Source organism: Macrobrachium nipponense, chromosome 49, assembly GCF_015104395.2.
Source record: "Macrobrachium nipponense isolate FS-2020 chromosome 49, ASM1510439v2, whole genome shotgun sequence".
NCBI classification, from domain to species: Eukaryota; Metazoa; Arthropoda; class Malacostraca; order Decapoda; family Palaemonidae; genus Macrobrachium; species Macrobrachium nipponense.
This window is the reverse complement of record NC_087224.1, coordinates 11,550,252-11,563,923: the sequence shown is the minus strand read 5'-3', so window position 1 is coordinate 11,563,923 and position 13,672 is coordinate 11,550,252. Positions and strand designations below refer to the sequence as shown.

At 44.1% G+C, this 13,672-nt stretch overlaps 1 protein-coding gene across 1 annotated transcript in view; it reads left to right on the top strand.

The window, feature by feature from the left end:
- The first annotated feature begins 600 nt into the window (after positions 1–600).
- Positions 601–13,672, top strand: part of LOC135205329 (protein B4-like) — a 35,519-nt gene continuing 22,447 nt past the window's right edge. Inside the window, 1 exon segment of the mRNA XM_064235775.1 lies at positions 601–905. Coding sequence (XP_064091845.1) covers positions 731–905 — 175 coding nt within the window. The 5' untranslated portion in view covers positions 601–730.

Below are 13,672 nucleotides of genomic sequence, written 5' to 3'. Positions count from 1 at the left end.
TTCATTTTAGGATGATAAGTCTGACAGAAACAATCAAGCATTAATAAAAACATTCATATTCAATGCAAGCACAAGCAGAAGGTCAAACAAAGAGAATGTACATTGCAATGCACGAATGCAAGATTTCCACCAAAGTTATGCAAGGGAAATTTTGTGTGTTTCGGGGGTCAGTAAAAAGTCCTTATTCCACAAAAGCAGTCTTACGGAAACCCAAAATTAATCTATGAAGTGATGCGTCTACCGTAGCCTACCGCCATCACACCCGCGTCTCGGGAAAAACGAAGACGGAATTTTATACATAATAAAATACACGGTTGTGGCGGCAGTTTTTATTTGTGTCTGGGTGGTCAGTTACCCCCCAATATCTCGCGTTTAATAGAATGATTTACCAAGATACCCACGCCTACGGATAGCTTTTTGAAACCAGTGGGCTACAAAACGGCGAATTTAATGAAATCGAATGCTTCGTAATAAAGGCGCAACAACTGAAAGAACAAAAATCAGAAGCACACGCTATTCGCGACCATCTCCCGTTGGCGTGGGCTGCGCCCACTTATTGACACACTACCTTTCCGTCCGCATGTTAAATGTACCCCTCGAAACTTGAGCCAAATTTACGCAAAGAAACGTATCTACTCCGACGCGACGCCCTCCTATTGCGCCTCGTCCCGCCGCTTCATTCATTGACGCCCTTATCACACGTGTCACGCCCTTTTAACTGAAGAGGAAGATGTCAGAGGAGGACACCAAAGGAGACACGGGAGGAGAGGAGTCCGCAGAGGAAGAGAGGGCGGAGACGTCTGGCGACGCCGAGGAAGAAGACGACTCCGCGGGCGACGCTGCAGAAGGCGATGACGGAGCTCCGAAGAAGCGCAAAAGAGGACCGCCCAAGGGTTCCAAAAGAGGTATATATTCCATATTTATTAGATGGGCGTGGTTGTCATTCTCTTTAAAGGTGTTGGTTTCAGTCCGTTGATTTTGGAAATGATGTCGTAAAGAACGAGCGACCTTCTCCCGGAAGGCGCCTTCTTCCTGACGATGAGGATGATGACGGAGTAGATAGATATAAATAAGTAGCTCTCTCTCTCTCTCTCTCTCTCTCTCTCTCTCTCTCTCTCTCTGCAGTAGCGTCGTACGCTCGCTCGTTCCTTGCAAGTGGAGCCTAAGGGCGTCTCTCTCTCTCTCTCTCTCTCTCTCTCTCTCTCTCTCTCTCTCTCTCTCTCTCTCTCTCTCTCTCTCTCATTTATGCGTATCGAATCGAGATCGTTGTTCCCATGTGTCAATGGCTGCGATCCTAGTATAGGCTAGGTAGAACCGCCCAGCCTACGCCCACAGGCACCGAGGTAGCCTAGGCTAGACACCAGTCGTGGGTGGAATAGGCGGCGTGGGAGCAGCACCTCGAGACATGGTTAAGGTGGGTCCGAACATGGTTAAGGTGGCCGCAGCTAGTCCATTCGGTTGTTTACCCTAAATGTAAATTTTTTTATTTATTTTTATTTACACCTCTATGTTGACCTTGTAATGCCCCATAGCCTAGCCTATGGCAAGGTTACCCCATGGGTTAGCCTAATGTGACTTTTAGGCTGCCTACTCTAATCCTAGAATGTTCAAACCAAGTTGATGGCCATTTAAGAATTCACGTTTTGAATATTATCAATTTTATATTGCCATGGGTCATGAAGATGCCAAAAAAAGTTATTAGGAGGGGTATGTCCATAAAAAGCTTTAGGGTAAAATACTGATTGGCCACCTGGCAGCCACCTCGACCGTAACGCGACCACCTTCAGGGCCGTACCTAGAATTTTATGGGTCTGGACAATTTTCCCAAAACTGGACCTTTTCTAATACAAATGGCATTGCATATTTAGGTCTGTACAAGATGAAATGGCTACTTGAAAATTTTATTTTAGTTATATTACAAAGAAAAATTGGGTATGTGGTCCATGCCCTTCTACCCGATTAGATGTTATTCAAAGTACTGACTATGGTTAACAGCATTTTACTTATAATGTTGAAAGTTTGCGCTGAAATTCAAGAATATTTCTCCTGTTTTATTGATTGATTCATGTATTATGTTAAAAACAACATGCGTATTACTTTATTTATTTGTTATGGTATATACTTTGACTTGACAAAAATACAATCATTATTTATTACTTTTTAAGTACAGTTTAGTGAAAAGGATAGTCACAGAAAATATGGACTTACAGAAATTTAGGGCGACCCCCCCGGACCCCCCCTTGGTATGGGCCTGACCTTTCCAAAAATCAGAAATTAATGCTTTGACGGACACTGGCGCTTGATTCATTTTTATCCTGGGTTACAGGATGTGTTAAAGTACATTTTTGGGAAGGTGGTCATGCTATGGTAGAGGCCAGCCATTTATTTTCATCACAGATGGCATAAGGATCCTAATAAAATTATTTGGTGGGGGCTGGCTTAGGAAAGCTACAATTATTACCACAAGGGTCATGAGGATGCTAAAAAAATGATGAGGTGGGGCATGGCCAATGGAAAAGGTCAAGAACCACTGGCCTAGTGTATTTTGTTGTAGCATCGCCAGAAACATCACACCATGGCATTTCCACCGTGATGTTTTGTGAGAGGGTATCTAGTGGCCTGGTGTGTGTGACAGGTCTTGGTTTTCACTGCTGTAAGATCAAGATTGGGTTGCCATGGGAGACATCCCCAGGTTTATCTTGGGTCACTTGGCATTTATGAGCTTTATAGCTGTGGGTCCCAATCTTTTTTTTTTTGGCCATGCCCCACCTAATCACCTCATAAAATCCTGATGCCCCCTGTGGTGATATATAGTTCTTATAGTTATGTGGGAGAAGCATAAAAGGCCATTAACTTGATTTATACATTCTCTTATTGCCCCCCACACCTTTTAAAAAATCAAATTTAAACCACCCTCCCTCTTTTAGAATTCACCCTACCCTACTCATTTACTGGGTAAGTAGGTAGGCAATCATAATTATGGGGCACAGGCATGAATTTTATTTTTGCAATGTCTTTTAATAAAGGAAGCCTAGTATAATTTTTCTCTCCTATGCACATTTCCATGCCCCACGTCCATCACGAACAACATGCCCAAACCTAACCGTGATGGAATCCAGAGTTTGTGAGGCTAGGGAAAAAATTTTTTTTTTTTTTATACGCAGGCAGTCCCCGGGTTACGACGAGAGTTCCGTTCTCGAGACGCGTCGTAAGCCGAAAATAGTCATTAGCCGGAACATCGTAAAAAATCCTAAGAAAACTTTACTTGTAATGCGTTTGGTGCATTGAAAACTATGTAAACTGCATTCTTAATGCATTTTTCATAAAAAAAAAACTTCAAGTATTGATTATTTTGCATATTTGGTGTCATATTTCACCTGGCAGATGAGCGTTGTAGGTGTTGTAACCCTGGAACATGCGTCGTAACCCTGGAAATAATGTCTGATGAATATAATTGAGAAGCGCCTTAACCTCGGAATGTCGTAAGCCAAACCTGTCATAACCCGGGGACTGCCTGTAATTCACTGACTTATCAACCAAAACAGACCACACTCAGTGGCCCCTATATTTGTCCCAACTGAACCTAACTTTGCCTAGTGCCAAGGGTCACCTCATATTGGGTGGGCAGATCTCCTAAGACGACTGTAAGCTGTTCAAGCTACACCATATGAAGTCTGATTTACATGTTAGGTTTCTAGCCATTTTCACAGATACTGAATATAGGCTATTCAGTCTTTGCCAAGTGTATTTGAGAGCACCTCAGTGGCGTGATCGGTATGGTCTTGACCTGCCATCTCGGTGGCTGCGAGTTCGATTCTTGGTCATTCCATTGAGGTGTTAGAGATGTGTATTTCTGGTATAGAAGTTCATTCTCGACGTGGTTCAGAAGTCACGTAAAGCCGTTGGTCCCGTTGCTGAATAACCACTGGTTCCATGCAATGTAAAAGCACCACTCAATCAAACAGAAACTGTATTTGAATTTACAGCATTGCTTAATTATACATATACAGTTTCTGTGGCAGTAAAATACTTTATGCAGAATCATTTATTCGCACCCCATAAAGAATTTCAACATTCAACCACCTAGGAATTATACATAGTTAATTTAGCAGTGGGGTTTCTTAGGACAAAAGTGTCAGAAAAACATTTCTCATGTAGATATTGTACTGTAGTATTTGAAGAAGTAAAAGTAGCCCTTTCCATAATTGATTGGTCACATTCACTGTTCATACATTTGCCATTACTACTGTTGTTTTAAGCAAAAGTTGTATTAAATTGATTTTCTAAAAGGATTATGCAGCAGAATATGATAATGGCACATTTTCTTCCATTTAAAAGCTGGTGTGAGTTTCCATCTTGAGATAGGCATTTGCTGGCGCTCGATTCCACCAGTATGTACTTTGACACTATGGTAAACATGAGTGAAATATGGTCTAAATGCTAGATGACCATTCACGATTTCCTTTGATCACAGCTTACTACAAAATACTGTAACAGCCAGTCATCACATCCTGATCAATCTTCTCAGATATCTTACCTAGGTAGATTTTTGAAATTATATCATGTGAAATGAATGATGCAGCTAGGCCAACTGAGTTGATGTAGTAAGACTTCAGTGTTAGGTACTGAATGCTATACGGTTTGTTTTCTTTGTCAGATTAGTCAATTATTTTTTACTGGTAACATACTGGGACTGCAAAGTAAATCCTCTTAAATGAAAATGTCCTAACAGCTTGGCTTGGTTTTCAATATGGAAAAACATTTATTTAAAGACAGAAAAATATGAAATTTTGTTGAGAGTCAGTTTTGTTTCAAACACAACTCAGGAGTACAAAACATACTGCAGTTTGCAGTTTGAGCAATTGAGCTTGATTGCATTGTTGAATAACCATGCATTTTGCTCCTATTAATGGTATCAGTTGGGTACATGAATAAATTCATGTGTATTTGTTCTTATAAAGATTATTATCAGTGGTTCTGAGCAAGTTTTAAATGTGTGTACTGCAGAGTTGTATTTAAAGCAACAAAACTGAGTCAGGAAATTTTATACTGTCATGTCTTTATATACATGTTTTACCCTTATGGATATCCTCTGAATCAAGTTCAGGTGCATTTTACCCTTTTTGTTTTTCTGTAAAGGGTAACCATTGTGTTGTCTTTGTCTGTCCATCTGCCCTCAGATCTTAAAAAACTGAACACTACCAAGGTCTGTCCAACAATTCAAGGTATATTAGAATTTTCTCTCTATTTTCATTGTATAAATGAATATATTAACCATTCCCAAACTATTTAATTCTTTTATGGAAAGTTTTATATCAGTAACTTGTACACATGAAGCAGAATCTGAACTTATTCATGTCCATAGAAGATTACATTTAAATAGACATATGCAAAGTGCATCTGAAATTTTATAGATCCAAAGAGTGCACCCATAATAAGGTTCAAACGCAACCACAGGATAGCCAAAATAAGCACCCAAGCTCATTCAGAGCTACAAGGGGGTAACCTATATAAAGGGCAAAATACATATAAGTGAATTTATTAGGAGCCACAGAAGGTACGTAAATGTGTGTAAGTGCTAATGCATCTTGAAGATATGACATTTTTATAGTAAAATGAAGTATTATAAAGATACTTACCAAGTCATTACTTAGCTAACGTAGCCGTATTAAGGGTAAACTGCATTTGAACTTACTATTCACATGCACAAAGGATACCAACAATAAGGGCAAATCCCCTCCGAACATGTTCAGAACCATAGAGGATGTCCATGATAAAGGCAAAAAGCATCAGAACTCATTCAGAACAGCAGCAGACATCTATAAACAGATAAAAAATGTGCCAAAGTTCTTCAGTGCAATTGAGTTTTCTGTCTGGTGGTGGCCTCAGCCACAGCCAATGAAACTGCCACGATCTGGAGGTGGGCCTTGCAGTCATGTTTGTCCGACTCCTCACAGTCGATGTTCGACTTGAGACCCAGCTGAGTCGACTCACAATCGATGTTTGACTAGCAACTCATCTGATCCTACTCTCAGTCGATTTTTGACTCATGATTCGGCTGATTCGACTCTCAATCGATGTTTGACTCGCGACTTCGCTGTTCTGACTCTCAGTTGATTTTCGACTCATGACTGCTGATGCGACTCACAATCGATTTTTGACTCGCGACTTCGCTGTTCTGACTCTCAGTTGATTTTCGACTCACGACTGCTAATGCGATTCACAATCGATGTTTGACTTGCGTCTCAGCTGGTTTGACTCTCAGTCGATTTTCGACTTGTGACTCTGGTTGGCTCTGGATTCTCGCTTATGATTGATATTTTGTGCTCCACAGTTGCCATTGCGAGAATCATCGGACAGAGATGTCTCATTAGGCTCATTGTCTCTTTCTGTTTACCCACGGTACAACAGAAATCTGTAAGTCTTCTGCTTCGTCGCAAATAATCCATAGGCCACTGCAATGATTTAGAATGATTTTTCGGACAAACACTGCGGTTTTGTGTTTTCCATATTATTTTTTTTTAATTTGTAAAGTGTTCAATTACTAGTTGTTCACCCCGGATTGGAGAGGTTGAAAGACGTAGCTTGATAACTCAGCTGCCAGTGTGAATAGAAGAGTTCCTCCCAGAACCTGTCACTACTTCTGTCTAAATGTTTTGTCTTTTAGTTTATATGGCCTTCATGTTTAAGACAAAGTGTTGTCAAGTGTTATTTGGCCTACTTTTTAGTGAAGCTAAGGATGTAAGAAAACAGCCTTTACTTCCTTAGTTTTCAGGGGTTATCTACCATCGAGCTACCAGAGGCATAAGCGATCTGTGCTTAATATATTTTTTATGTAGGTTTAAAAAAGGTGTTGAAAATTTTCAGTACCTTGAGACCATTTTTAGTGACTGGTATGGCATTGCGGAAGGAAGCACAGGATATTCTCCTATTATCTCTTCACCTTTTCAATAAGGTGCTGAGTTTGGAGAGTTGGGGGACTACAGCGTACCTGGAGCACCAACCACTCTCAGTGGATGGGTCTTGACTTTATTTCAGTGTAAGTGTCAAGTGTTTTCCGGTTGTTTTATTTTGGTGGACGCCCAGGACAAGGGCAGGCACCTATCACACTTTGCTAGCCACAGGAGCATTCCCCTCGCTGCAAAGTTTCCTCTAAGTAGGAGGCTATCCTTGGCTCTACCACCATGCCACTATGAGTTAAGACGAGCCCCAACAAGAGGCAGTGTTCATCTGCATTGTTTTTTTAATGCTAGCAACTTTTCTATTTTCAAATTCATTACATGATGTAATGCTTTGGAGTAGAATATGTTCATGACCCCACTTCCTTTCAATGTGGAGTCAGCTATATAATTACTGGGTAAGTCTCACATACAGGAATGATATTTTTATAATAAAATAAAGTTATAGGTTTTGTATATACTTACCCAGTAATTATATGATCAGAGCCCACCTGCCTCCCCTCTGATGGACATTATGCATGGAGCAGAATGAAGGGCTTTGCTAAGTTGTTCCGAGTATTGCCGTTGGGGAATGGCACTGTATGTTTACACTGAACAATCGAAGCACTATCCGCGAAATTTGAATTAGTCTGCCGAATGTTGGAAACTACAGCTATATAATTACCGGGTAAAGTACATATATACAAAACCTTATTTTATTATAAAAATATAATTTTTAGAACTGGAACAGTTCACCAAGAATGTGGATATTGGAACAATTAACCGAGCCAGTGGAGAATAGTCATTTTGAAAGCAATAGTTTGTGGGTCTTTGTAGGGGGGTTAGTGTTGTTAGCGCATTACTTAAGTTTTTTTTTTGCAGTGTGCCTTCAGTCTCTAGCTGCAACCGCTTTTGTTCCTTTCACTGTACCTCCGTCCTTAATCTTTCTTCCATCTTACTGTCCACCTTCTTCTGACAATGTAGGCAATTCTTAAGGCTCTTTACAGCATGCCTTTTGCCCCTAGCTGCAGCCCCTTTCGTTCCTTTTACTGTACCTCCGTTCATAATCTCTTCCCTCTACATGAAATCCCCTCTTAACTTTTGATGCATAGTGCAACTGCAAGGTTTCATACAATGAACTTACCTGTCAGATATATACTTAGCTAAGACTCCGTCGTCCCCGACAGAAATTCAAATTTCGCGCCACTCGCTACCGGTAGATCAGGTGATCTACCTGCCTGCCCTGGGCGGCAGGACTAGGAACCATTCCCGTTTTCTATCATATTTTCTCTGTCGCCGGTGGTATCAACATTGTTGTTACTACCTCCTGACTGGAATTCGCTTTTCAAGACTTTTTTGATCATCTATTTTGGATTTCTTGGTGACGTACTGGATCGTTGTTTTGGCATTCGCTACCGTGGACTGATTTTGGCCTTGCTTTTGATTTTTCTGATAGAATGTCTGATTCAAGTGTTAGTGTGAGAGTGTGTGTGAATGTAGGCTGCAAGGGGAGGATACCGAAGGCTTCGGTTGATCCTCACACTGTATGTCGTAAGTGTAGGGGGTTTGACTGTTCTTTAGCTAACACCTGTATTGAGTGTGAAAAGTTGAATGCTAATGAATGGAAGACTCTAACTTCTTACTTGAAGAAGTTAGAGAGGGATAGAATTAGACGGGCTGCACAAAAGGGTGTGAGTACAAGGCCTATTGAGCCTTTTTCTGAGTCTAACTCTCCTGTTATTAATGATTTTGATTCTCCCTATGTATCTGAACCCTCACAGGCTTTGCATTCGGACTTGGCTTCTGAAATCGCCAATCTGAAGGCTACTCTTCGTAAGATGAAGACAAAAATGCCGGCCATGCAAGGTAAGGGAAGTGATAGTGAATTACTTAGTGAAGTGAGTGTTCCCAGTGTTGTGGAGGGGGCGTCTGACCGTCCCTGCGATGCTCCCAGGCCTAGACCTCTTCCAAACTCACATACCCAGAGGAGAAGGAAAGTCGAAAGTTGTACGGAGGTTGTGGGAATCCCCAACGGTCAGGCGTCCTTCAGCAAGTTCTGTTTCGCTACAGTCTGCTCAGGACCGCTTTAATAGAAGCGTCCTACGAGATTGTTTCTCGTCGTCGGTTCTCCTTCACCTAAACGAGGGTGGAAGGACTCGGATCTTTCTAGGCCACTGAAAAGGCACTGGAAAGAACGCGCGTTTGACTCGAGCCCGGAGCGCTTCTCGGAGGAAGCCCCCTCTTCTATCAAGAAGGCTAAGATGGTCTCGACGCCTCCTCGATCGGTAGTTGAGGATCGCACTCCTTCGAGTTCTCCTGCTTCTTCTATGAAGAGGACGCTGGTGTGGCGGCTTCCAAGAGGATATTGCTAGCTGTACAAGAACAGTTAGCCTCTTTGGTTGGAGTTCTTTCAAGGGATCCCCCTCGCAAGAAGGACGCTAGACTTCCTATTAAGAAGTCTCGTCTTCTTTCGCCTGCCAGACGTGAAGCGTCCTTCAGGCATGAAGAGCCTTACAAGCGCGAGACGTCTTCCAGGCGCGAAGATTCTTTCAGGCGTCAGGAGGGGCCTATCCGAGCGGAAGGTTGCTCTAGACAAGGATACGCTCAGGCGCGAGGCGCCAGCCAGGCACAAGGAGTCAGCCAAGCGCGAGGCGCCAACCAGGCGCGAGGAGTCAGCCAAGCCGCGAGGCGCCAGCCAGGCGCGCGAGGAGTCAGCCAAGCGCGAGGCGCCAGCCAGGCGCGAGGAGTCAGCTAAGCGCGAGGCGCCAGACAAGTGCAAGGCGTCAGCCAGGCGCGAGATGCCAGCCAAGCAACAAGCTCCAGCCAAGCAAGAAGCGCCAGCCAAGCGCGAGGCACCAGCCAAGCGCGAAGAGCTTGCCAGGCGTGAGAAGTCAAGCAGACGCGAGACTACTAGTAGACTTGAGAGAGAATCTGTTCACTCTATGAGTCCCTCTCCTAGTAGGAGTTTGTCGCCAGTAGAGAGAGAACTTGGTGAAGATCCTCTCGTTTTTCAAGCCGATTCTCCGCACGGTGTGGAAGTAGATTCGGAAGACTAGGTTAACGGTAGAGAAGGCTTCTCTAACTATAGAGTTTTGACGGACTTCTTTTGCAGGAGTATGGAGATTCGTTGACTCCTGCGGCTCCTCCTTTGCCTCGATCACTGTTTTCGAGTGCGATCGTACCGAAGTCTTCGTCGGTTTTGAAGATGAGACCTACGATCTCTATGAAAAGAGCTCTACAGTCTCTTGACAAGTGGATGTTGTCGAAGAAGGATCTGGCAGAACCACCTTCTGTATGCCTCCAGCCATACTTTCTGTTAAAAGAGGTGTCTGGTACCGAACTGGGGAGAACATGGCCTTTCTCTCCCATCGGTCGGCTGAAGCGAACTTTTCAACCTTGGTTGATTCATCGCGGAGACACGCTTGAATGGAGCTCGTGTGACTTGGGCGATTTCTGAGACTGATCATCTCCTCAAGGGCCTCTTCCATATTTTGGAAGTGTTTAATTTCCTAGACTGGTCCCTTGGGGTGATGTCTAAGAAGGCTCATGACTCGGAAGGTCTAGACCCCGAAGTCATTCTTAGTTTTCTGTCATGTATTGACAAGGCAGTACAAGACGGATCGGGAGAAGTCTCCTCTCTCTTTGGAGCGGTACTCCTTAAGAAAGAGGAGTATTTTTAGTGCCTTCTTAACCAAGGCGGTTTCTCCCTCACAGAGAGCAGCCCTGGTTTTCGCTCCCATGTCAGACTTCTTGTTTCCTTCTCAGTTAGTGAAGGACATTTCTCGCTCACTGACTGAGAAGGCGACACAGGATCTTCTCCTTCACACTGCAAGGAAGAAGAGACCCCTAGTTGCGGTTGACAAGAAAGGACCGACTTCTACTGTTCAGCCCTTTCGAGGAGGCCCTCCCTCCAGAGCTCCCTCTAAGAGAAGAGGTCCTGAGAGGAGAGGTAAAGCTTCTTCCCGTCCCTTTAAGAAAGGGAAGTGAGACAGACAACCTCCAAACACCAGTGGTGCCAGGCTTCTCGAATTTGCAGACGCCTGGACATTCATAAACTCGGACGCCTCTTCGATGTCCATAATCAGGAAGGGATATCTTATCCCCTTCCAGGACAGTCCTCCCCTAACGACTATTCCGCGGGAACTGTCAGCCAGATCCAGGGACCCTGTACTGATGGGATAACTCTTCGTCTGATGGTGAATCAAATGTGGGACAAACGAGCTATAGAATTAGTTCTGGAGCAAAACTCTCCGGGTTTTGTCAATCGTCTTTTTCTGGTTGCGAAAGCCTCGGGGGCTGGAGACCAGTACTAGATGTCAGCGCTCTGAACAAGTTCGTTCTAAAAATAGAAGTTCTCTATGGAGGACTTCGGCCTCAGTCCTTGCGGCTTTACGTCAAGGAGATTGGATGGTGTCGCTGGATCTCCAGGACGCTTATTTTCAGTCCCGATTCACCCTTCTTCGAAGAAGTACCTCCGTTTCATGACGGGGGGGAAGGATCTTTCAGTTCAGGGCCTTGTGTTTCGGCCTGTCCACAGCTCCTCAGGTCTTCACAAACCTGATGAAGAATGTGGCGAGGTTTCTTCACCTCAAAGGCGTCAACATCTCTCTATATCTGGACGATTGGCTCATCAGGGCCAGAACAGAGAGACAGTGTTTGGAGGACCTTTCTTTGACCCTAGACCTGATAAAGGCGTTGGGGCTACTCGTGAACCTCGAGAAGTCACAACTGATCCCCAGACAGAACTTAGTCTATCTGGGGATTCAGATGGATTCTCTGGGGTGGTTTTCGAGTATTTCCTTCGCAAGAGAGAATCGTGAGAGCTTGGAGAAAGTCTCTCTCTTCTTAGGGAAAGAACGAACTTCGGCGAGGGAATGGTTAAGCCTTCTAGGGACCCTTTCCTCGCTCGAACAGTTCTTTCCTCTAGGAAGACTTCATCTTCGTCCTCTTCAGTTTTTCCTAAGGAGATCATGGAATTGGAAGACGGGACTTCTCTCCGACAGTTTTCTCCTTCCAATGGAAATGAAACCACACCTGCAATGGTGGTTGTCCCTCTAAAAGAAAACAAGGGAATTTCTCTGGAAGTTCCGAAACCCAAGCCGAGTGTTATCATTCAGACGCATCGGAGAAGGGTTGGGGAGCAACACTAGGACCGAGAGAAGTGTCAGGCACCTGGAAGGCAGCACAGGTGTCCTGGCACATAAATTGCAAAGAACTTCTGGCAGTACACTTGGCTCTAAAGTTCTTCGAACCTTTTGTGGCAACAGTGTGGTCCAAGTGAATGTGGACAACACTACCCGCCCTGTCCTACATTCGGAAGCAAGGAGGAACACACTCCTTGTTCCTATACGAAATAGCAAGAGATCTGCTACTTTGGACCTCCCAGAGGAACATCTCCCTCCTGACAAGATTGTTCAGGGTACGAGAAACGTCAGGGCGGACAGACTGAGCAGGAGAAGCCAGGTCCTTCACACAGAATGGACCCTTCATTCAGAGGTGTGTCAAGAGTCTTTGGGATCTTTGGGGCACTCCTCATGTAGATGTGTTCGCCACATTCCTTTCCAAAAGGCTGGGAAGTCTTTGCTCAGTGGTGGAAGACCCAAGAGCTCTCGTGGTCGACGCCTTCCTGCTAGACTGGTCTCATGTAGACGTGTACGCTTTTCCCCTTTCAAAAATCCTAGGGCAAGGTGTTGAGAAAGTTTGTAGCGTCCACGGAACAAGAATGACCCTGATAGCCCCGTTTTGGCCAGCACAAGATTGGTTTGCAGAGGTGCTGGAGTGGACAGTAGACTTCCCCAGATCCCTTCCAAGAAGGATGGATCTTCTCAGACAGCCACACTTCGAGAGGTTTCATCAAAAACCTCCCCGCTCTCGCTCTGAATGCCTTTCGACTATCGAAAGACTTGTCAGAGCGAGGGGGTTTTTCTCGCGAAGCTGCAAGCGCTATCGCTAGAGCCCGCAGAGCTTCCACTAGATGAGTCTATCAGTCTAAGTGGGAGGTTTTAGAATGGTGTAAGTCTAAGAAGTTGTCCTCCTCCAGTACCTCTATAACCGAAATAGCTGATTTCCTTTTGTTCCTAAGAGAGGACTCCTCACTTATCTGTATCGACTATCAAAGGATACAGAGCATGCTTTCGGCAGTCTTCAGAAACAGAGACCTAGAGATTGCTGATAATAAAGATCTGCAACGACTTGATTAGATCATTTGAAACAACAAAATCTAAGGAAACTAATCCTCCCAGCTGGAACCTGGATGTAGTTCTCAAGTTCCTTTCGTCTGACAGATTCGAGCCTCCTCATTTAGCTTCGTTTAGGGATTTAACGAGGAAATGCTTGTTTCTCCTATCTTGGCGACAGCCAAAAGAATTGGTGAACTTCACGCCCTTGAAGATGAAGTCAGCTAACAGAGACTCGGCTTCTGCTCGTTTAGAACATTTTTCTAGCGAAAAATGAAAACCCCTCGAATCCCTGGCCCAAGAGATTCGAGATTAAAGGCTTATCGAGTTAGTGGGTAGAGAAACAGAAAGGTCTCTTTGCCCTGTAAGAGCCTTGAAGTTCTACTTACAAAGGAAGAAACAAATGGGAGGCTCTAGGCAAGGTCTATGGTGTTCGATTAAGGAGGGCCCCCACAAAGAATCATGTCTAAGAATGCATTAGCTTTCTTCATAAGGAGCGTCATTACAGATGCTCACAAGTTCTGTCCTGACGACTCTTTTCCGCTTTTAAGAGTAAAA